The sequence below is a fragment of the Macaca nemestrina genome, chromosome 1, assembly GCF_043159975.1.
Source record: "Macaca nemestrina isolate mMacNem1 chromosome 1, mMacNem.hap1, whole genome shotgun sequence".
NCBI lineage: Eukaryota > Metazoa > Chordata > Mammalia > Primates > Cercopithecidae > Macaca > Macaca nemestrina.
Window position 1 is genome coordinate 132,348,858 of NC_092125.1, and position 24,663 is coordinate 132,373,520.

At 38.2% G+C, this 24,663-nt stretch overlaps 1 protein-coding gene across 6 annotated transcripts; it reads left to right on the plus strand.

Annotated features, from left to right (window-relative positions):
• The first annotated feature begins 82 nt into the window (after nucleotides 1–82).
• Nucleotides 83–24,149, plus strand: LOC105485472 (exostosin like glycosyltransferase 2). 6 transcript variants are annotated; one of them, XM_071071825.1, is made up of 7 exons: nucleotides 211–898; nucleotides 5,998–6,072; nucleotides 7,065–7,140; nucleotides 8,535–12,531; nucleotides 17,606–18,033; nucleotides 18,655–18,722; nucleotides 21,069–24,149. In XM_071071825.1, exons 4-7 carry the CDS (start codon nucleotides 12,512–12,514, stop codon nucleotides 21,555–21,557), a joined length of 1,005 nt encoding a protein of 334 aa, XP_070927926.1. In that variant the 5' UTR covers nucleotides 211–898; nucleotides 5,998–6,072; nucleotides 7,065–7,140; nucleotides 8,535–12,511; the 3' UTR covers nucleotides 21,558–24,149. The 6 variants fall into 6 exon arrangements, with proteins under 6 accessions (XP_070928003.1, XP_070927926.1, XP_011746171.1 ...); XM_071071840.1 differs by lacking the exon at nucleotides 8,535–12,531 and having other exon boundaries at nucleotides 216–898; nucleotides 18,652–18,722; XM_071071902.1 differs by lacking the exons at nucleotides 211–898; nucleotides 5,998–6,072; nucleotides 8,535–12,531 and adding an exon at nucleotides 83–198 and having other exon boundaries at nucleotides 18,652–18,722.
• The last annotated feature ends 514 nt before the right edge of the window (nucleotides 24,150–24,663 follow it).

The following is a 24,663-nucleotide window of genomic DNA, read 5'->3' on the forward strand; positions in this document are numbered from 1 at the left end:
GGTCTCGCCCTGTTACCCAGGCTGGAGCACAATGGCAGGATCAAGGCTCACTACAGCCTGGAACTCCCGGGCGCAGGTAATCCTCCTCAGCCTCGGGAGTAGCTGAGACCCCAGGCGCGCGCCACCACGCCTGGCATCAATCAATGTCTTTCAAAACAAAGGCTGTTAAACGTGTTATAGAAAAGAAGCTGTTTAATGGTAGGTCCTACCAGACGTGTTTGTTTTATTTTTAGATTTGGTTAATGCATTGTTTCCTGTAAAATCTCAACCCACGGAAACCTGAAATTCTAGAATTCGTGCAGGTCCCTTTCGCTTCCAGGTCATCCTCGGGGCAACGGCCGCCGCTGTAACTCTTGTCAGAACTTCCAGGCCCAGTTTCAGCAACGTGCAGGCAGAAGCTGGCGCCTCGGTGGGATGCGAGGGCGTGCGGAGCGCGGGGAAGAGAGCCCCACTGGCCTTTCCAGGGCACCCGCGGTGGATGGGAAAGCTCCTTCGGGCGCCTTCCCAGGAAGTTGTTTGGCTGAGGGCAGGTGGTCCGTCACGTGAATGATTAAAAGTTGTTACCTTGGAGAAGAAATGGGGGAAAGGATTGGCTTTCGGAGGTGGGCTGGAAACTACAAAACCGAGCTTCTTGGGAATGCCTTTTAGGCTAACAGGAAGTGGAGCGTCACCGAAAGGGAGGGGCGGCCACTCGGGGACTGTCCCCTGCTCCAGGCGCTCACTTTGCGGGCGGCGCTTTTTCCAGGTTGTTAATCCAGCGAATGGGGAAGGATAGATGCACGCTGCTTGGTTTAGGGGGAAAAAAAAAATGAGCGAACGATACGCCCCTTCCGTTTTGTGATAACCAAGCTGCAAGGAAATAAATCGGCTGGCCTTACTGCAATCTACTGCACTCGAGGTAAGGAGACACAGCAAAATGCTCCAGTGTTAATGGTTTTTTTTTTTTTTTTTTTTTTTTTTTTTTTTGCAGTGAGGATATATGCATGTTTTGCTCTCGTTCTTGAAACTTTGTGTGTGTGTATGGGGTAGTAATTCTGTAGTTTTGTTTTTGAAAATATGTACTTATTCTACAATTTTGAAAAATGTTAATGTTAATTAAAACTGTGTAAAAACAGCTAGATTTCAGAAGTAAGTTCTGGGAAGAGTAATTTGTCTTTGCCTTTGTTAGCATATATTTCATTCTTTTAATTTAAATGTAGAAATATTTAAAATTAGTAGCATTTACTCTTTTTTTGGAAGGAAGTTTTTGTATTAGCAGTAGAGCGTGAATTTTACTCTACTGCACTACTGAGGAAAAATTAATTAGGTGCAAACTGGATAGTTTAAAGATAAATAATTCTGTGGTAATTGGATTTTTCTCTAAAACGCCCTTATTCAATATGCTTTAACTTGGGGTAAAGAGCAGGAAGTAATAGATGTAATTAAATTTTAGCAACTGATTTCCAGCATAATCCTAACTCATCAAGGTCAGCTGCATTTTGAACTTTTTTGTATTCTGCCTTTGAAAATAAGTCCTATATTTTATACTGTATTGCTACAAATCAGAAATTGCTTAACTGGTTTATGAAGAAACCTACATTACCCGTTTTCAAATAGTTTTGAAACGGATACAAGAAATTGAAGTTTAATTTCAGTTACATCAGTTTCCAGAGACTCCCAATTCCCCCACTCCCCACCCCCAAAGATATATGATAGGTATTTCCATGAGGACCTTCTCCTTTCAAAAAGTGACAGTGATGTCTTCACATCTTCCAGTCTTGAAGAGCATAATGACCAAATTTAAAACAAAAGACATTTTATTTGCAATATAAAAGTGTGGGTGGACACTATTTAAATCAGGAAAAGTTCTCTGAGTGAAAAACGTTAGGCTGTCTCTCACTTCTTCTGTCATTGTGAAATAATGTTTGTCCCACATATGTTAACCTGTCTTTGTTGTCACATCAAATTTGTTTCTTTCACTCATTCAACAGTCATTTAATGAATGTCTTCTATGTGCCACGCTCCGTGCTGGGCACTGGGGATACAAAGCCAGATAAATTGAAAGTTATTTCCCTGGAGGAATTATATGGAGAGAAGTTGTGAAGAGAGGGGGGTTGTAACAGGCAAATCAGTCCAGTATTTTAGAACTCTGTGATGTTTAAAATGTATACAAGGGATGTCCTTGGAGCAGTGTGGAGGGACAGCTATCACTAATGTGGAGGGACAGCTATCACTAAGTCTTTCTATATATACCAAGCCATTCCTTTTGCCCTTTCAATATGTTGTATTGGAAAATCAAAAATGATTCTTCCACTCTGTTCAAATGGTCAGTATCTTGCAAGTCACCAATCAGAATTCTTAATTCCTTTGTATGTTACAAGATTAAATAGGTTTATAAGATCATAACATACATATACTATTGAATGTTTTTAAACTAAAAAATGGATTTCTACCCTGAACTTTAAAATACGTTTTTGTATCATCTCCTACCAACTAATTGCATTGGGTTAGCTATGCAGACTCTATGGGTGGAAAAACCCCAGCTGCTCAGACATGTGATTAAGGATTCTGAGAAATGACAACAGAGGGAATTAAGGGGCAGAAGCTCATCCCAGTCATGGTTCCAGCTCCTTTTGGGCAATGGTCAGCAAGGAATAGGAAAGATGCTATCTGTCATTCCTCAGTAATCAACCCTGGCATTTGTCTGCAACCCTATTTGACCCTTTTAGATGCTTCAGATTGAGTGCCCTGGGAACTGTTGGTGAAGAAAGAGTTCTAAAGGTACATAAGAATACAAATTCATATAAATCTAGAAATTGGATACAAGTGCAAATTGCTAACATGTTCAGATGTTTTGCTCCATGGCATACATCCTCTGGTTTCAAATGTGTAACATTAGATAGTTGGGATCGTGTGCATTTATTTTGCTTCCAGATCCTTGTATTAGGGTTCTCTAGAGGGACAGAACTAATAGGATAGATGTGTATATGAAAGTGAGTTTATTAAAAAGAACTACTCAAACGATCACAACATGAAGTCCTACAATAGGCCATCTGCAAGTTGAGGAGCAAGAAAGCCAGTAGTGGCTCAATCAGAGTCCCAAAACCTCAAAGGTAGGAAAGCCGACGGTGCAGCCTTCAGTCTGTGGCCAAAGGCCTGAGAGCCCCTGACAAATGACTTGTGTAAGTCCAATAGTCCAAAAGTCAAAGAACTTGGACTCCAATGTTCGAGGGCAAGAAGCATCCGGTACAGGAGAAAGATGAAGCCCAAAAACTCAGCAAGTCAGTTTCTCCTGCCTTCTTTTGCCTGCTTTTCCTAGCCATGCTGGCAGCCGATTGGATGGTGCCCACCCACATTGTGAGTGGGTCTTCCTGAGAGTGGGTCTTCCTCTCCTAATCCACTGACTCAAATGTTAATCTCTGCTGGCAACACCGAGAAACACCCAAATACACCTATAAACAATACTTTACATCTTTTAATTCAATGAAGTTGACAATACTAACCTTCACAAGTCCATCCCTTGTCAACTTGAACCCATACACATTTCTCAAAATCATACCTAATCTCCAAATAAATGAAACTGCCTTTGCAAAAATTGTAACTGAGGAAATTATGACAGTGAAAGATATCAAACCTAACCAACTCCATCTTGCTTCTAACCTCTAAACTGTCCTTGTCCATTCCTGAACATAAGCCAAACTAGCCTTGGGAAGGAATTTAGTTTATAGTTTAAATAATAGCCCTTCCCCAAAGCTAAACTGTTCTTGTAAAATGATTGAAAGGCTACCAGGCACCAAGTTAGGATGAGAGGGGCTGGAATTCTAAATATTACCAGCCATTATTCCAGAGGTCATAAGATTTGCAACTTTTCCAGTTACTCTTGAATATAACATCACTATTGTGAACCTAAGATTGGCCTTTTGAGATATCTTTTCAGGTTTTTGAATTTCTGATAACTGGATGGCCCCACCTGGACCTGCCAATCAGTTCCGTGGCCCCCACCCTGGAGCTGACTCAGCATAAAAGGACAGCTTCAACTCCCTAAGATTTCATCCATGAGTCAACCAATCAGCACTCCCAACTCACTGACCCCCCTACCCAACAGATTATCCTTAAAAACTCTGATCCCTGAGTTTTTCAGGAGGCTCTTGAGTAACACTAAAACTCTGGTCTCCTGCATAACCGGCTCTGCATAGATTACTCTTTCTCTTTTGCATTTCCCCTGTCTTGATAAATTCGTTCTGTCTAGGCAGCAGACAAGGTGAACCCTTACATGGTTACATTAAAAACAACAATACAGTCATAATTACACCTAACAATACAGCTATCCTTTATACAACTGGAAGCATACTAATCCTTAACCTAAATGCTATTACATAAAGTTAACAACACTTAAATGCTGATATGATGTCAATAAATGTCACATGATACAGGAAAAAGAGGGGAAATAAAGATATATTCTTAGTACAAGTGTATACATTTATAAACGTATTCTTAACAAAATAAGGAGGAAAACTCATGACAATTACAGTCCTAGTTTCTGCAGCTGGTCGTGTGGTCATAGCTGGTATTCATCACTACCTTCTTCTACCCATTCTATATTCCCTTTTCTTTCAGCAAGCACCTCAGCAGCTCATAGTTTTTTACCTGGTGAAGTAAGTTGGTACTGCAGAGAGTAGGGCATTGCTATAAAAATACCCCAAAATATGGAAGAGACTTTGGAATTGGGTAACGGGTAGAGGATGGAAAAGTTTGGAGAGCTCAGAAGACAGGAAGATGTGGGAAAGTTTGGAACTTCCTGGAGACTTGTTGAATGGTTTTGACCAAAATGCTGATAGTGATATGGAGAGTGAAGTCCAGGCTGATGTGGTCTCAGATGGAGATGAGGAACTTATTGGGAACTGGAGCAAAGGTCACTCTTGTTATGCTTTAGCATAGCAGACAGGCTGGTGGCATTTTGCTCCTGCCCTAGAGATCTGTGGAACTTTGAACTTGAGAGAGATGATCTGAATTTGGAACTTATGTTTAAAAGGGAAGCAGAGCATAAAAGTTAGGAAAATTTGCAACCTGACTATATGATAGAAAAGAAAAACCCATTTTCTGGGGTGGAATTCAAACCAGCTGCAGAAATTTGCATAAGTAACGAGGAGCCTAAAGTTAATCACCAAGACAATGGGGAAAATGTCTCCAGAGCATGTCAGAGACCTTCACAGCAATTTCTCCCATCACAGACCCAGAGGTGTAGGAGGGAAAAATGGTTTCATGGACTGGGCCCAGGGCCCGCTCCTGCTCTGTGCAGCCTTGGGACTTGGTGCCCTGCGTCTCAGCCGTGGCTAAAAGGGGCCAACATACAGCTCAGGACATTACTTCAGAGGGTGCAAGCCCCAAGCCTTGGCAGCTTGTACATGGTGTTGAGCCTGTGGGTGCACAGAAGTCAAGAATTAAGGTTTAGGAACCTCTGCCTACATTTCAGAGGATGTATGGAAATGCCTGGATGTCCAGGCAGAAGTTTGCTGCAGGGGTAGAGCCCTCATGGAGAACCTCTGCTAGAGCAGTGTGGAAGGGAAATGTGGGGTTGGAGCCCCCACATAAAGTCCCCACTGGAGCATTGCCTAGTGGAGCTGTGAGAACTGGGCAACCATCTTCCAGACCCCAGAATGGTAGATCACAGACAGCTTGTACTGTGTGCCTGGAAAAGCCACAGACACTCAAATGCCAGCCCATGGAAGCAGCCAGGAGGGGGGCTGTACCCTGAAAAGCCACAGGATAGAGCTTCCCAAGACCCTGAGCACCCACCTCTTGCATCAGCATGCTCTAGATGTGAGACACAGAGTCAAAGGAGATTATTTAAGAACCTTAAGATTTAATGACCACCCCACTGGATTTTGGACTTGCATGGGGCCTGTAGGCCCCCCCCTTTTTTTTGGCCTATTTCTCCCATTTGGAATGGGAATATTTTTCCAGTGCCTATACCCCCACTGTATCTTTGAAGGAACTAACTTGCTTTTGATTTTACAGGCTCCTAAGCAGAAGGGACTTGCCTTGCCTCAGAAGAGACTTTGGACTTGGACTTTTGGGTTAATGCTGGAATGAGTTAAGACTTTGGGGAACTGTTGGGAAGGCATGATTGTGTTTTGAAATGAAATTTGGGAAGGGCTGGGGTAGAATGATATGGTTAGGCTGTGTCCCCACCCAAATCTCATTTTGAATTGTAATCCCCATAATCCCCACTTGTTGTGTGAGGGACCCAGTGGGAGGTGATAAGATGATGGGGGCAGTTTCTCCCATGCTGTTCTTGTGATAGTGAGTGAGTTCTCACAAGATCTGATGGTGGCAGTTTTTTCCTGTGCTTACTCACTCTCTCCTGCCCCCTTGCAAAGAAGGTACCTGCTTTACCTTCCATGATGATCATAAGAGGCCTCCATAGCCATGTGGAACTATGAGTCAATTAAACCTCTTTCCTTTATAAATTACCCAGGCTGGGGTATTTCTTTGTAGCAGTGTGAAAACAGACTAATACAACCCTCAATAGAAAGATGAAAACCAAAATACAGCACCAACCTCACTGGAAGTCATCATCTACCTCATTGCCTAAATATAATTTTTAAAAGACAGAATAACAATGGCCGGGCGCGGTGGCTCAAGCCTGTAATCCCAGCACTTTGGGAGGCCGAGACGGGCGGATCACGAGGTCAGGAGATCGAGACCATCCTGGCTAACACAGTGAAACCCCGTCTCTACTAAAAATACAAAAACATAGCCGGGCGAGGTGGCAGGCGCCTGTAGTCCCAGCTACTCGGGAGGCTGAGGCAGGAGAATGGCGTGAACCCGGGAGGCGGAGCTTGCAGTGAGCTGAGATCCGACCACTGCACTCCAGCCTGGGTGACAGAGCGAGACTCCGTCTCAAAAAAAAAATAATAAAATAAAATAAAATAAAAATAAAAGACAGAATAACAAATTTTAATTTCTAAAATAACTCAAGTCTTATGGACAATGGCATTGAAAGCACTGTTTTTTTGTTTTGTTTTGTTTTAATTTCCTGCGGACAGAAACATCACAGAAAATTCTTTGATTTCTCTTAATAGTGACCAGAGAGCCTGCTTCTATCAGTCACTGAAGACATAAGGAATTTTTTTTAAAATTAAACTTCAACACAATGAGGTAGGTACCAATATTTTTTGGCTTTTGTTTAATTGTTGTAAAATACATATAACATAAAATTTATCATCTTAACGGGTTTTAAGTATATAGTTTAGTAGTGTTAACTGTTTTCATATTGTTGTGCAACTGATCTCTGGAACTTTTTTGTCTTGTAAAACTGAAACTTTATACCCACTGAAAAACAGCTGTCCATTTCTTCCTACTCCCAGCCCCTGGCAACTGCCATTCTTTCTGTTTCTATAAATTTGACTTTCCTAGGTACTTCATAATAAATGGAATCATACAGTATTTGTCTTTTTGTGACTGCTTATTTCAATTAACATAATGTCTTCAAGATTCTTCTATGTTGTGGCATGTATCAGAATTCCCTAATTTGTAAAAACAGAATAATAATACTCTTTTATGCCTATGTGTCACATTTTCTGAATGTATTATTCGTTCATCTGTCACTTGACCGTTAGGTGGCTTCTGCCTTTTGGCTTTTACAAATAAGGCCACAATGAACATGGGTGAAATACCAGTACTTTGTCTGAGAAAAATTATTTCCTCTAGAGTTGGTTTTATTTCTTTGGAAACAATAGTTCTTAGTTAAGCCAAAATCTTAGAAAATACTGAGAGACCTCTCTTAGGTCCATTGAAATAGTAGTCCAGGTTACAGAATGAAGTCAGTACCTATAGAGTTGAATATTCTTATAGACCAGAACAAAGCTGGAAATAGAGACTATTCAGAAGACAGAGAAAATACCATGTGGCTCAAGTGAGAGAGTCGAGCGTTTGATTTGGACTTGCCATTCTTTCTGTGGCTCAGGAAAAATCATTTAATACTATATTCTCAATCTCAGATGTCCTGTCTGCAAAATTTGAAACATCAATTTGAGGTAATCTATAACATGAAGCAGGGAGAGCTCTGACAACTTTCATTAGTAATGCTCAGCTCTGTGAGAGCAGGAATTGGTTCTGCTTGCTGACTACCATCCCTAGCACTTATAGTGCTGGGCACATGGTAAATACCTATAAATATTTGCTGGATATTTTGACCTTCCCCTAATAAAGTAGGAAAGTTCACATGAAGTGGCATTGCTTCCATCTTAGGTTTGATACCTAAAAATATTTATAAGCCATAATTCATCTGTATGAAATCCATTTCTCTTACAGAAGTGATTTTGGAAAGTGAGTTTATGGCTGAAAACCAATATTGGATAAAAGAGAAAGGGTTCTATAGAACAGAACAGGGATCTGTTGTCTGACAAAACAGAGATTCAAATGAAAATCTCCAGTATCCTGGAACGGTAAAAGTACAATATTTGCAGATGTACTTGGTTTCTTTTTGACCCATTTCTAGAACTAATTTTGCATGGCACTGTACTGAGCTAAAAATGCTTTTCTATTTCTAGGCTTTCCTCTTAGGATGCGTTGACTCCTTGGATCCTATGAGTCATGGATATGTTCTTCTTAGGAATAAGGCCACTCTTACTCCTGCCCTAATATATGTCCATGGAATTGGTCATCTCCAAACATCATCATCATCATCAATAGCTATAATTAATTGACTATTCCAGGAGATAGGTGCAAAGCTAGAAAGAACTTTTATCTAGCATAATTCAGACCTGCACAGTTTGAAAGTAGAAAGGGCCTCATTGTCTACCTCAGTAGCAAATAGCTGGATTGAAGGAAGCAAGTGGTGCTTTAAAATAACTTTATGCATAATATTTATGTTATTTCCCTGTAAATAAGTGATAACAAAGCAAACTCTAGTTCATTGATAATAACTGCCTGAAGCATTGTTGAGAAGGAATAAGATCCTTTGTATAGGAAAGGGGAAGAGGAAAACTAGAAAATGGTAGGACGGATGAGCAGCTTTTGCAGTACATAGGAGCTTAGGATTGAGGAGGGAAATAGAAACACAGGTACTTAGTGTCTGATATCCCATTTTCAGTGCTGCCCTTGTTGTTCATTCTAGCCTGATTTACCTGTTAAGAAATGGCTTACTCAACCTGGTTGCCAGAAGGAAGACTTGATATTTAATGTAATCAGCACAGAGATGCTTTCCTCACAGCTTGCAGTGCTAAATGACCTATTGCAGCAACATCATTCTATTTAAGATATTGAAGTTCATGTAGCTACTTCTCAATCTTTTAGCACTTGTTTCAGAACTGTAGTCTAACAAGTGTAATAAGGGCAGGAGTAGGCCTTCTAAATAACAAAGTTTAAATTGGCTATCAACAATCATATATATGTATAGCCAGTTCTATTGTCAATAGAAAAGATGGATCACTTCCACCCTAATAACTAGTCTGTAACACAGTTGATTCAGATTGTAGTCATCTAAATGATCCATTCGTATCACTGGAATTGGCCATAAACACAAGATCACAAGATGAATCTGTGACACTACATGGACTCTTTTATTATTATAAATCTATTCCTATTCCTGCCTTTACTACTATATTTATTATTAACACAAACTAATTTAAATTATTTTGTTTTAGACTTGTGAAAAAAGTAACAGGAGTTAAGAAGAACCTTGTAAGAATAGAAGAGCTCCTTAGGAAAAAGGGAGGGGAAATCATTTAGGAAGGAGAGCATGAACTGGTAGAAAATGAGAAAAGCTGTATGACATTTCTAAAACAACAATGAAAAGAATGACTTTCCTGAATGTGGATAAAAACCTTACGTCAAAAACTCTTCCCAGAATCTTGTATAGCACCTGGAAAAGACTTGTGAAGAAAAGTGACCTTTCATGTACCATTTCTGGCATTTTGTATTTTGCAATGAAATAAATTCTAGTTTATGCTGCTTATAATTTTAATGGAAGAAGCTTACCATGGGCAATATTGATTGAGTTGTGTGGTGTTCTGACTTAGTTTTCTTTTTCTGCCAATTGTCATGACGTCTGTAGTTTTTGTCACTTTCTGAACCCAAACTAAATTTTCTTTCCTCAACCAAGTAAGACATTTTCTGTGTGCTTAAATCATGTATGCTGCCTGCCGGATTAAGTAATATAGCTTCTGGTTATCATGACCTGCTAAACTTCCTTGGGGAAATTCACAGTGATGATATTATTCATCAGATGATGCTTTTCCACCAAGGCAAATCACTCATTCACCAAGAGCTTTCATAGAAACAGGGATGTTCAAATATATTTTAATGCAGAATATCTTTGAAAAGATGTGAAAAAAATCAGAAATCTGAGACATCTTTTGTTTATCAAGTGACTTAGCCACAGAACTGCACGTAGAAAGGGGGCCTGTGTGGTCTGTGTTTGAGGTCACATTTCATGACACGCTCTTCTAGTCACCAGATAGGTGATGACCCAGCTCTTCTATGTAGGGAACAGTTGCTTTGGTACTGTCTAGTCTTAATTGGGCCTTAATTTGTATTTAATCTGAGTTTATCTGTTAATGTTTCAGGCATTCATTGACATTTTGGACAATTTAGACATAAATTCCCTCATTTAAATCAACTATCGTGTTGTGAGCACTTAGTCAAAAAATGGGCCAGACACTGTTCTGGGTTGTAAAGAATGACAGAAGCTTCCCTCAAGATGCGTTAAGACTGAAAACAAAAACAGACAAAGAACAGTCAATAGTTGAAATATCTGAAAACAAGAACTAGAAACACAGTGATCAGAGTTCACTGGAATACTTAGGGTGGAGAGTGGTGAGGGAAACATAGGAGACGTGATATTTGAAAGAGATTTGAGGGGTAGGGAGTAGGAGTTTGTCAGATAGAGAGAAGGACTTTGAAGTAGAGAAAATAGCATGTACCAATACACGGAGTCGTGGATCGGTTCACTGTATGTGGGTACCATTGAGGGGAAATGTCTTTTTGGAATATGGCACCACATGCCCCTTTGCCTCAGTTTAAACAGTGTTGGTTATCTGCATGCCGTAAACCTGGTCAGAAACTGGTCATTGTTTGTAGAGCTGTCTCTTCCAACTTTCTTCTTGCATCCTCTTACGTGCATCAGCCCAGGTTCTGCATTGGCCTCTGTATTCCACCTTGGAATGATTTTATCTCTTGGCAGCTGAGGCCCCTTTTCTGAGCATCTATATTCTATATTCATCAGTTTATAGGCAAGTAAATATTCTGGAAGATGAGCCAGAGGAGAAACAATCTGGACAGTGTGAGGCAAATATAGTGAAATGGCAGAATAGTTATCTTTCTTCTACCATCTGTGGCATCAAAATGAAAATGACAGCTTCTCATTGTACAACACCACATTGCTCATTGCTTTTCTACCTTATGAGTCAGAGAACATAATCTTCGTTCACGCTGTGCACTGGCATATTTGTTTTCAACTTCTCTCTGGATAATTATTGCTTTCCAGTCTGAAGGAACTAGCCTTGAGAAAAGAATCCTTCAACAGTGTTTCTTCTAGGGAACTTTGATAGATTATGTAGTAAGGAACTCTATAGCACATCTTTGGAAATTCAAATTGCCTGGTCCATTTAAAGACATCCATGACAGAATTTGTACTGTTATTTAATAGACTATGTATTATTTACTTTCTTATTCTATGTCCACATTTAAGAAAATTACTTATAATTTCAAATAATGCTCTTTCAAAAGCTACTTCAGTTCTCATATATTTAAATATTACTGACATAATGACCCAGCAATTCTACTCTTAGGTAAGCACCTAAGAGGAATGAAACCATATGTTCACACAAAAACTTGTACATGGATGTTCATAGCAGCATTATTCAGAATGGCCAATATGTGGAAACAATTCAAACATCCATTAACTGATGAATGAAGAAAATGTGGTCTATCCATAGAATGGAATGTTACTTGGCAACAAAAAAAATGAGGTACTGATATATGCCTCATGATATATACAGCATGGATGAACCTCAAAAACATTATGCTAAGTGAAAGAAGCCAGATACAATGGTCATATATTCTATGATTCCATTCATATGAAATATCCAGAATGGGCAAATCCACTGAGACAGAAAGTAAATTAGTGGTTTTCTGGGGCTGGGATGGAGGTCAGGGGTTAACGGAAGTGAAAATGGGGAGTGACTGCTAATGGGTCTGGGGTTTCTTTCTGGGGCATTGAAAATGTTTTAAAATTAAATTGTGGTGATGGTTGCAAAACTCTGTGATTATATTAAAAGCTACTGAACTGTATACTTTAAATGGGTAAATGTAAATGGGTATGTGATCTCCTTAAAGCTACTAAAAAAAAACTCCAACATAACAAGTATAAATTTTTATATTATTTTGCAGGTACCTTAGTGACAGTCTTGCTTATTAATTTTTTGACACATCCGTGCAGAATTTACCATAACCTAGTGGAAAGAGTTGTGGACTGTGCCATCAGGAGGTTTAGAGTCTTCCACTGGTTCTGCTGCTGATTAGCCACATGCAACTGCATGACCTTGGGCAAGTTCCTTATCCCTGGACCTTGAGTTCTTTATCTGTGAAACAAGGAAACTGGTTAAGGAGGGCTCTGAAGTCCCTTTCAGCTCTCTGAGTTTCTGTGTTTGTGCAATAAGTCATATAATTATGTAATTATTGGGACAGTAGTTTTTAGTTTGTTGTGTTTTTTTGTTTTTTGTTTTTTTATGAGGTGGGGTCTCACTCTGTCCCCCAGGCAGGAGTGAAGTGGTGCAATCGCAGCTCCCTGCAGCAACCTCAACCTCTTGGCGCCAGCTATCCTCCTGCCTCAGCCTCCTGAGTAGCTGGGACTATAGGCATGCACCACTACCAATGACTGATTTTTTAATTTATTTGTAGGGATGGGGTCTCAAGACATTGCCCAGGCTGGTCTCAAGCTCTGGGGCTCAGGCAGTATCCTGCCTTTTCCCCCGTAAGTGCTGGGATTACAGATGTGAGCCATCATGCTTGGCCTACTGGGGCAGTTTGAGAGACAGGGCTTTGCCCTTTATTGTTTGAGTATAACTAATAGCAGTAGGATTTTCAGAAGCCACCTCTCTAGTAGTCCTCCTCATGATATTTAAGTGTGTTTTATTAGGCAACCTATATGTAGATCAGGGTTTCTCAGCCTTGGCATTGTTGCCATGTTAGGTCAGATAATTCTTTGCCATGGGGGGCTGTCCTATGCATTGTAGGATATTTAGCAGCATCCCCAACATCTACTCACTAGATAGCAATAGTATCTCCCCTCCAGTTGTGACAATCAGAGATATCTCCAGACTTTGCCAAATATCCCCTGGAAGACAAAATCATCCCCGGTTGAAAACCCTTTGTATCCCCAACAGCGGTCCCCAACCTTTCTGACACCAGGGACCTGTTTTGTGAAAGACAATTTTTCCATGGACGGGTGGTGGGGAATGGTTTTGGGATAAACTGTTCCACTTCAGATCATCAAGCATTAAATTCTCATAAGGAGCATGCAGCCTAGATCCCTCACATGCACAGTTCACAATAGGGTTTGCACTCCTGTGAGAATCTAATGCCGATCTGGCGGGAGGTGGAGCTCAAATGGTAATGCTTGCTTACCCATTGCTCACCTCCTGCTGTGCCACCAAGCTCCTAACAGGCTGCGGACCAGTAGTGGTGTGTAGCCTGGGAATTGGAGACCTCTGGTGTAGAAGACGCTAAGTAACAATGTATCAAAATAACTAAAAGGATGTGTTCTCTACCTATAAAGAACTAATGAATTAATGTGCAGAAAATATAATTGGGGGAAATCTTGGATTTTTTTAGTTGATAAGGAGAAGAGGAAGGATTTTTGTTTTAAGTTATATTTACTGTAGTCATGGGGATGGGAGAAGGACAGAAAGGGAATAGACTAAGAGCTGTCAGATCCTTTTTGGAATGAGGCAGGGTGTCAGCAAATATATACGGACATAAAAAAGGAAAAACCAAAACCTAAAGGGAAAGTTTAGGAATTGAGGGCAAGAGAACTGAGAGGTGCTGATGTTTACTTCTTAGTTCTTCCCAAGTACGGTCTAGGTCATCCAGATGTGTTTTTTCTCATATCTCTCATTCAGAGCTCAAAGCTGCAAATTAGATGATAGGTTCTTTCTCTAAAAGAAGAACAGAAGAACGCTAAAAACTGAGATCCGTATAGCCAAAAAGTCATCATTATTCTCCAAATTGTACTGAAGCTCTTTCTAATGGGCCTACAATGGAGTTCTAGATCTCAGCTATTCTTAAAGTACAGTGTGCCACTTACACTACTGTCTATGAAGTCCTTGCTCTTCGTACTTTACTATGCAAACTAAAAAAATTTACATAATTTTATTGGGCTGCATTATTTAATAAATACCACCTGAAATATTTACACTATGTTTCTAAAGACATAAATTATTCATATCTCCTGAAACCTTTCTGATACAGGTAAAATTGGGGGATTAGAAGCTATCTGGAAGGAACTGTCTATGACAGAGACAGGGGATAAACTCCTACTTAAAAGAATACATGAGAGGGAAGCAGTCACTCATGAGTGTCTTCAACAGTGTATATTTATAGTAAGCTATAGTAATTAATCTTATTACTTTTTCTAGATTAAAACTGCTAGATAGTGTCTAGAGATCAGAAACACTTCTATGTAAGTTTTAAAATATGCTATTCCTACTCAGCTGCAGAAAATGAATATAAAGATCTTAATCATGGTATACTATAATACAGTTAGTCAAAGTGACTCTTTACTCTCAGTTCTTATAACTGGTCATTTTTATGTAGAACTGAAAATATGTGTTATGGGACCTACTTTTCATACAGTATTAAAAAGATTTTCAAGGACTTTGAACCAAGGTTATTAATTCATAATGATTTGTCTTTGACCACATTAATGGTACATGTTGTTTTAGTAAGAGCGTACATAAAATGAAAATATGGTACACTAAAGCTTTCAGTTACTATCCTTGTAAAATAATCATAGAAAAGCTGAAGTTACCTTGAAAATAATTTATTTTATTTATACCTTAAGAGTGAGCCCATGATAGAAGCAGAAACACAAAATTGCTCTTTTTAGTAGAACAAGCTGCAGAGAAAGTCCAGGAGAGATACCCTTAAAAGCACTCTCAAAAGCTTACTCTAAAGGTGACATTACTTTTCAAATCTGGACTGTTGAAAAGTGAGAGCTGCTGATCATTGGATCTTCTCCTCGTCCTTGTGAACAAACTCTTCCTTTGCTTGCATATGCCTGAGCATGCTGTCCCGTCATGGAGAGTATGCCCTTGTCCTTCTTGCAATTCTCTATTCCCCATTCTCATAAACTTCAAAGGAAAATGTTAAAGACATGGCATATATGATCTCTCTATGTCCTTGAACTATAGAGAGGAAACTTTCTACAATTATGAAACGCACCTCACAACATGAAACAAGCTTACAGGAATATGATGGTCAATAACCCAACCACTGCCAAGTCTCCTCAGTGAAAAAGAAAATGTTGAATAGGTATCATTAGGAAAGTAAAATGAGATTTAGTTTGGAACAGAATATTCCAAGATTATTCTATTCTATTCCAAACTAAATGTAGACTACAGTCTTAGAATTACCTATGGAATGATGGCCTAGCTTCAGTTGCCTAACTTTAGCTGCGAGACATGAAATCAAGAGCTTAGATATTACTGTGTAAGTATACATACAGTTCACTTTTCCAAGAAGAGGGGGAGTACCAAAAATAAAATGTACAGAGGCAGTGTTATACCGAAAAGAAGAGTAACAGTAGCTCTTTGCAGTTAGTATACTTTAGCTGTGGTTAGCAGTGAGAAGTCTTTTCCAGCTGTCTTACATCTGTCAGTATTAAGCAATAGATGAGAGGAACTGTTTATCATATAGCCTAAGAAGAGAAATTGTACTAGAAGTGGGGATGAAAAGGGATAGACTATGGGTTAATTAAGATCACCAAGAATAACATCTCATCTATTCTTTCTCAGAGGTCTATTTTTTTCTTAAAGGTGCTTTAAATATGTTGTTTAGAAACTCCTGATTGGTTTTTGTTTCCAGTCTTTCTTTTCTTCAGTAAATTTCTTTGAATAGTTCATTTTCCTCACTTCTGGCTTTGCCCTTGAATAGAGTAGTAAAATAGATCCATGATAGGCTGAAATGGCGTGAAGACTCAGTTGCCAAAGTACAAAACAAGGACCATACCTAAAATGCTTCTGGTAGCCTGTGGAAGAGTAAGTAGCCTGGAATCAGATGCAGAAATAGCAGAAGACTGAAAAACAGAAATAATTGAAAGCCAACAGTACTACAGTAGGAGTCAGCAAGCATGGAAATGAAATGTTATTGGAATCCAGGGAATAAGAGTTTTAGGCATCTATAAAACTGTCTGTGAGATTTAACCTTTTCTCATATAAGCGAGGGATTTGATTCCACAAAATTTTTTGACAGTGGATAGCTAGACTGTACTTATCCATTTGTCCACTACTGTTCTATGGCTATCTCTGGAAGACCCTTTAGGTACAATAAGGAAGATGGGAGAGTACATAGCTGATAATACCTTGTGATTTGTACTGTGAGAAAGGGAGTTGTGGAAGCTCAAAGATTGTGCCTCAGTTCAACCTGGATGTAAAGCCAGGCAATACACCCCCAAGCCCATGAACAACCTGGGCTCTGGGGGCAGATTTTCCTGTTCGAAATCCTAGCACTAGTACTGAAATTACTTGGTAATCTTGGGAAGGTCATTTGATCTCTGTAAGCATCTAAACTATTAAATGGCAATCACAATAATAAATAATAAATTAGATCCAAGAGCCCTCCAATGGCTTCTCTTCTGGCGTAGAGTAAAATCCAGACTCTTTAATGAGGGTCAGAGGTCCCACATAATCTGGCCCTTGCTTATTCTGATCTATTCTCTTTATAAACAGATTCTCTTCATACCCACTACCCCAGATTATCTTTTGAATTTGTTTATTGTGTTACCTGGTTCTCCCTATCATCTCCTCTGCTACTAACAGCAGACACCTTTTCTATGTCATTAATTGCTGTATCCACAGAACCTGAAACAGTGGCGGCACAAAGTAAGTGCTTAGTAACTATCTGTTGAATGAATAAGTACATACTGTGGTAGATGAAGCACATAGTACAGGGCCTAATAAGTAATAAACCTACCATAATTGTTTGCTGCCTCGAGGATTATGGCCTGTATGATTTTGTTTGGGAAAAAAGTCTGCTACTACAGAAGTGTAGATTTGAAATTAATATATTACTAAGGGAAATAAAATTCCAGTTGAAAAATAATCTCAGTTCTGGAGATTTAGTGATAAAATGATGGCAAATTTTTAAATGCTTAATTTTTCCAATTTCATATGTATAGCATCTTTTGTCTGCAACTGCATAACAAGCAGGGCAAGAAGGCAGGAAGTATTAAACTGGTTTTTTAAAATCTCTTAGGCCAAATTACCTTATTGAGGAGGAAGGGAGAACTGAATCTGAATCAACTAAAGTAAGATTGGTATCTTTCCTCATTGGAAAAAAACATGAAAACACAGGGACTAGTAAGAATGCTAACATTTGTATGTTGTTTCCATTTCTACTCTAGGTGTTGCCACATCTGCAAACTTCCTGGGAGAGTAATGGGGATTCGAGTGCTTCGATTCTCTTTGGTGGTCATCCTCGTATTATTACTGGTAGCTGGGGCTTTGACTGCCTTGCTTCCCAGTGTCAAAGAAGACAAGATGCTCATGTTGCGTAGGGAAATAAAATCCCAGGGCAAGTCCACCATGGACTCCTTTACTCTCATAATGCAGACGTACAACAGAACAGATCTCTTATTGAAACTTTTAAATCATTATCAGGCTGTACCAAATCTGCACAAAGTGATTGTGGTATGGAACAATATTGGAGAGAAGGCACCAGATGAATTATGGAATTCTCTAGGGCCCCACCCTATCCCTGTGATCTTCAAACAACAGACAGCAAACAGGATGAGAAATCGACTCCAGGTCTTTCCTGAACTGGAAACCAGTGGTGAGTTGCGGTGGGGTTCTCAGCCTGGAAGGGCTGCCACTATCCAGAGCTGGGACAGGCATGTGAATTTCTGGCCTTCTGCTTGTCTTAACTGTCCGGAGAAAAATGAAGGAAGTTAGTTCTAAGAAAGCACTTTGGAAAGCTTGAGGGACAATTTCCAAGATGTCAAGAAGTGGTTTCCTGGCGAAGAGGTTAATATTGTAATAAAGGATATGCTATAATTACATATTATTGCATTACAGTTGATAGTAAGATGCCATTTAGCTTATGCTTAATATATTTTTTTGACACTCCTCTTTTCCTCCCATTCCTGACAGTTTCATGAGGTTGCAATTTGCTTAAAAGAATCTTGACTTTATTTATTTATAGGCCCAATAGTTTCTAGGATGATGGATGATAACTACTTGATTATTTTCCCTTCAGTCAATTATACAATCAGTTTTGATACCAAAAATTTTTTTTCTACTGGACAAATCTCCCCAAGAATACATTGCTTATTTACTTATTGGGGGTCAGAAAAGACTTCATTTGAATGATATATGTAGACACTATCGTATTTTACTACTTTTGTTTTCATTTCCAAACTATTCAACTTAAATTTTTGTCCTTTCATTTTAGCAGTGTTGATGGTAGATGATGACACACTCATCAGCACCCCAGACCTTGTTTTTGCTTTCTCAGTTTGGCAGGTAATGTTGCTGTCTCCTTTATGAAACCATCTTTATAAGATCTTGACTAGTACTTAACCAGGGCAACATGGTTAATATAGAAGTTATCTAAAATATTTTAGATATTTATCTAAAAGATGGATGAATTTGTTATAGGCTAATCAAGATTTCCTGAGCTTAGTTCAGCCAACCTGAAAGTTATGGTATCTTTTATCTAGATTTAATTTATATTTTGGTATATTGGGGAAAAGAGCTAGAACTGCCTTCCAGAGAACAATGGGGAAATGACGTGGTCCAGCAAAAGCTGGAATGAGGAGATATTTTGCCCAGACCACAGACATGTGTCTCAAATGATAAGTTTATTTCTATATTAATATTGTATGTAACTTTTTGTAAAAGGAAGTATTTGTTACCCCCACAAAATTTAATCCTGGTTCTGAGAGCATTGTTTAGAAATTTTGCAGTAATAATTTTCCATGTACCATTGTGGTAGGAGGGATTTGTTTTGTTTTGTTTTGTTTTTTCCTAAATCCTAGCTTGAATAAGCAGGCATAAATTGCTCAGTATCCTATAAAAGCAGTTCTCTCCTATTGAATATGTGTTAGTAATAGCTAACTTTTACAAGTTGCACTACCATTACCTGAAACCAGAATTGCATAGACATACTTAGAAGCCGTGTCCAATAATTAAACACTGTGCTACCCAGTAAATGATCTCATTTACACCATGGTAACTTTAAATTAGCTTCTTGGGATATAACAGCATTAGATATTAATGGTAAGTGATCACAATACTCAACAGATATCAGCATTTTTAAAACTTCAGTTTTTAATGCCTAGTGTGCTGATCAACAAATTGAAATTTTTTTCATATCAACAGTTTTGTTTTTTTTTTTCCAGCGCTGTAAATGAAAGCTTCTTGGGGAAAAAGTTCTAATGTAATACTTCAACTATGAGATTTCTATTGATGCTTAAAAATCAATTTGCCCGAAATGTAAAAATGGAGGCAGAATATGGGGACTGTGGTTAATTGGAACCATCTGAGTAAACTATAAATTAAAGATATGTAAATATGATTTCAGGTTTTATTTATAAAAATATCAAAAACAATTTCAATCCATTGACCAACTTAAATTCAGTCCAACCCAAACCCTGCATAATGTAATGATCTGAGGTTTGTGTATAAGCAAGCAAGATTAGAGTAGGCATTCATCTGTGTCTTTGTATTTGCCCATTACCTCTGCTTTTAGTGTTTTCCCTTTTCCGCCTCTAGCCAACTGTGAAATTTCTTTCATTCTCCTAGATTGTGTAAATAGCACATCTTCTCTGAAGCCTCCTAGCCTTTATCCCCCATCCCCTGACCTTGCCCTTTGCCTCCCAGCAACACGGTTGTCATTCTACCCTCAATGTTCCCATCGGATTTACCCAGCTGCACTTAACAACTTTCTCACAGTATTGTAATTCCTTGTTTGCATATCTGTATCATACCCCTCTACCCTCTCTAGACTGTAAGTGCTTTTAAATAGGATTTAACTCAGCCTCATTTGCTTGTGTGTGTGTGTGCATCCCTAGTTCTGCATCTGTTCAATAAATGAATGAAATTCAAATTATTTATGAGAGCGAATGAAACTTTCAACCCTATAAGTTCTTACCTCTTTCGCATGCTTTTGTCTTTTTCTTTTGTTTGCTGACTGTTGTTTTATTTTTAGTCACGCTCATCTACCATCTATCCTTTCATCAAAGATTCTGATGCATCTCTCTCACATATATAATATAAACATTTATTTTATATAGATAAATATAAACATTTATTTATATTATCTCATTTTTTTGAAAAAGGAAACACCCAAGCTGAAATGGGATAAAATATAACATTGCTTAAAATCAACAGTAAGTTTTATGAACATCAAAATCAACATGAAAAAGAGATAGTCACACATGTAGATCGATAATTTTATATACTCCTAAGAGATTAGAACAAATTTTCAAAATGATCCCATTATCTCTTATCTCCTACAATAAATAGCATTCAGGCACTCAACTTTTCTCGCGGCAGATTTTGAAGGATTGGACTCTTTGGTGACTGGAATTTGTTCATATCAGATAATGTTTGAATTAGGAGAACATTTGTAAGGGTAGAATATTTGTTTTCAGAGATATTTGGGTTGTGATGCAATTTGACGTGTAAACATATCAGAACACAGATTTATGAAGTTACCTGGAGCTAAATAAAACTGAAATGTAGAAACTAGGAATAAGGAAGAGTTGACAAATCAGTTTCATTCTCTCTGTAACAAATCATTGCCTTTTTGACTATATCGTCTCTAAAAATATGTGACACTTAATTGTTCTTTTTCCCTCTTTTCAGCAATTTCCTGATCAAATTGTAGGATTTGTTCCTAGAAAGCATGTCTCTACTTCATCAGGTATCTACAGTTATGGAGGTTTTGAAATGCAAGCCCCAGGGTCTGGAAATGGTGACCAGTACTCTATGGTGCTGATTGGAGCCTCATTCTTCAATAGCAAATATCTTGAATTCTTTCAGAGGCAACCTGCAGCTGTCCATGCTTTGATAGATGATACTCAAAACTGTGATGATATTGCCATGAATTTTATCATTGCCAAGCATATTGGGAAGACTTCAGGGATATTTGTGAAGCCTGTAAACATGGACAATTTGGAAAAAGAAACCAACAGTGGCTATTCTGGAATGTGGCATCGAGCTGAGCATGCTCTGCAGAGGTCTTATTGTATAAATAAGCTTGTGAATATCTATGGCAGCATGCCCTTAAAATACTCCAACATTATGATTTCCCAGTTTGGTTTTCCATATGCCAACTACAAAAGAAAAATATAAAAGTAAAACAAACAAAAACAAACCTGAAAACTGCTTGGCATTTGAGTAGCTTCTCCATGCTATGTATTTTTTTAAGCAACATCATGAACTTTTATCTACTCCAGAATTCTCTACAATAGGAAAAAATGTGCAGTGCTTCTAGGATATAAAATTCACATTACTTTTGAAAGCCAAGAAGTTGGTCTTATCCAGTTAGGTCTTAGATGAAGAGTTTTCATCCAGGGATGTAAGTCCTTGGTCAGTGATTTTATTGTTTACATCCTGAGACTGTTCTACAGTTTCTTTGACTCCTGGCATTTGCCTTAAGGACCTACAGCAAGCTGTTTCTAGGATCAGAAACTCAAGAGAGGCGTATCTCTGCTTTTTCACTAAAGGTCGATTGTTTTAATTTGAAGCCTGAAATGCCTCTTCAGCAAAAGCCTGTGGTATGGGGTAAAGCCTTGTGAGAAGAGAATAGTCTCAGTCACATATGAGGAGGAAAATTTGCAGCTGCCAGTGCTTTCGTTGTGGCCCTGCCAACCAGCTCTTCCAGGACAAACTCAGTCCAGCATGGTTTTCATGTAACCATGAGTGCTTTTATCTTTGCGAAGTATTTTGTGACTGGGACAGTTAATTTTAGTAGCTGAAGAACGTCTAGTTGTTTGCTTGATTTTTGTGAACATTTACTGCATGGATCACAAAACAATATACCCTGTATTTCTTATATGCAACTTACATGCAGCAAAGAGTAAATGTGTTACTAGATTCGGGTAGTGCATTTTGTCACTGAATCTGACCTTGAGAATGTACATTAATTCTTATATTTTACGTAATGTATGTGTTGTTTAAGAAATGTATAAAAAACCTTCTGAAAAAAATGAGTGAATAAGAACTAGCAGAAGTTAAAACCCTTTGCATCAAAAGATCTTTATTGTTAGAGCAGTGGTTATCTTCTGGATACTAAAAAGTTGTATTACAAAGCCAAACACTTGCATTCACAACTTTAAAAAAAGAAGATCCAAGATACTATTCATAATGATGTAATTTCAACTATATACAAAGAGGAGAAAACAAGAACCCAGTCATAACAGAGGAATTCTATAGGGAGTCTGCATCAGTTCATTGTTAAGGTTGTCTACTCTCTGTTACGTGAATTAGCATCTGTGTTCCACCCATTGTCTGTGTTTAGTCCTTGTTCACTACTAGGGCAAGGAATTCTTAACTAGGCCTCTGTTTACCACCTTCTCTTTCTCCTCCTTTCCCTCTTCTTCCTCCTTCTCCTCTTCCTTCTTCTTATATAATGCCAGTATATTCTCAAAATTGCAAAGCTGTGAGAATATTAAAATAATCATGGCTAATGTTCCAATAATGAGGTCTTTGTGCATTTAGTTCAGTATATTATGGTTTTTTTTTTACATTAAAGAGTATATGTATCTTAATGCAGTCAGATTGTAAAAAACAAAAACAAAGAAACTTAGAACCTTACTAAAAATCAATAATGTCAATTATCTGTTTTGTCCAATATTGGTAGTACTTTTTTGCCTCTTATGATTCCTCTAGCAGATAAATAAAAAACTTTTGCCATCCATGTTTTCTGTGTTAACTAAGCAGACTCATGTTTTTGTGATTGGTGTTCTTACACATTTCTAGATATGATACTCTAAAATTTTGCTGAGAATAAGGTAGAGACATTAGCCACATTACCCATGAAAAAATATTCCCAGATTTTATTTCCCATCTTGTGTCTTTAAACTTGTCTTAAGCATCACATAAGTTAATCATATCATGTTTTCAGATATTATAGAGCAAATACTATGAAACCAAAATGCAGTTCAGTCTACATTACAAAGACTGTTGCATTGTAGCTAGACTCCTATTAAAGCTGTCTTTCCCTGAACACCTCTTCTTCTTGCCTCAGATGATCCAGAGAAGAGATGCTCAGGCTTAAAACTTTGTAAGAGAAGCAGTGCAGCGTAGCGGGTCAATTGTGCACACTTTGCCATTAGAATATTTGGGGTCAAATCCTTGCTAGACCTCATTTTCACTTAACTACTCAGTTTCCTTAACTGCAAAACGAGAATACAATCTGCCTGGGGTTTGTTTTAAGGAATAAAGGAGATAACTTGCATAAATATAGCACAGTGACTTGCCCATTTTAGATGTTCAATAAATGAAAGCTGTTGGGATGACAGTGTTATTGATAATAAGGACAAAATTAATCCTTCCGCTCACCACCTAGTTGTTAGGAAGGCCCTGCATCCACCAGGTGAGACATTCAGGAATTTATTTACATTTAACTATGGGCAAGGAACCATGGCAATTTCATCTCCTTTATTTATTTCAAATACTGTTTTTCTTTTTTTTTTTTTTTTTTTTTTTTTGAGGTGAAGTCTCGCTCTGTCAAATACAATTTTTCTTCTGATCAAAGCAGTATATATTCATTCTGGCAATTTTGGCATGTTCAGAAAAGTGTAAAGAAGTAATTAAAAACCCACTAACCCAATTAACAATGGCATTTTGGTATGTATTCCTGCAGACTTCTAGGCCTATATTTTACTAGCATGATTTATCTGGTATTTTATTATATGAATAAACCAAAATTTATGTGCTCAATCATACTACCATTTTATTTTACACTTTTTTACCATTATAGAAACATTCGGATAAGTATCTCTGCCTTGAAAAGATATCTTTGAGCATATCTATAATTATTTCTTTAAAATCAAGTCCAACAAAGTTCAATACCTGGGTCTATCTAGTAGTGTGTGTGCTTTTAGGGTTTTGCTACATACTGCTAAACGCTTCCAGAGGTGTTGACATGGCTACTCTATTAATACCACATCTGAGAGGACTTGTTTCCTGTCAGTTGTCCCAACGTTGAGTATTATGTAACAGGTTCTTTCATATATTTTTTCTGTGTATAAAATACTCAAATGGTGCTGATTTGAAAGGCTGCTCATTCATAGAACTCTGTATTGAGAAGGCTAAAAAGGCAAGCAATCAACTATCAAAACATTGGAGGGTAATATAAGCTTCAGGAAGCATTTGACGGCTTCTAAAAGCTTTACTCCAAGGTTTAGAGAATAAACAATGAAAATTTCCTGGTACCAACTAGAAACCATTTGGA

What these genes read in the sequence shown, in the direction of transcription:
- LOC105485472 (XM_071071796.1), top strand. Translation starts at nt 12,512, where the DNA reads ATGCAACTGCATGACCTTGG. An exon ending in ATGCAACTGCATGACCTTGG is followed by an intron (nt 12,532 to 17,605) that starts GCAAGTTCCTTA and finishes TTTCTACTCTAG; the next exon opens with GTGTTGCCACATCTGCAAAC. An exon ending in TCCTGAACTGGAAACCAGTG is followed by an intron (nt 18,034 to 18,651) that starts GTGAGTTGCGGT and finishes CTTTCATTTTAG; the next exon opens with CAGTGTTGATGGTAGATGAT.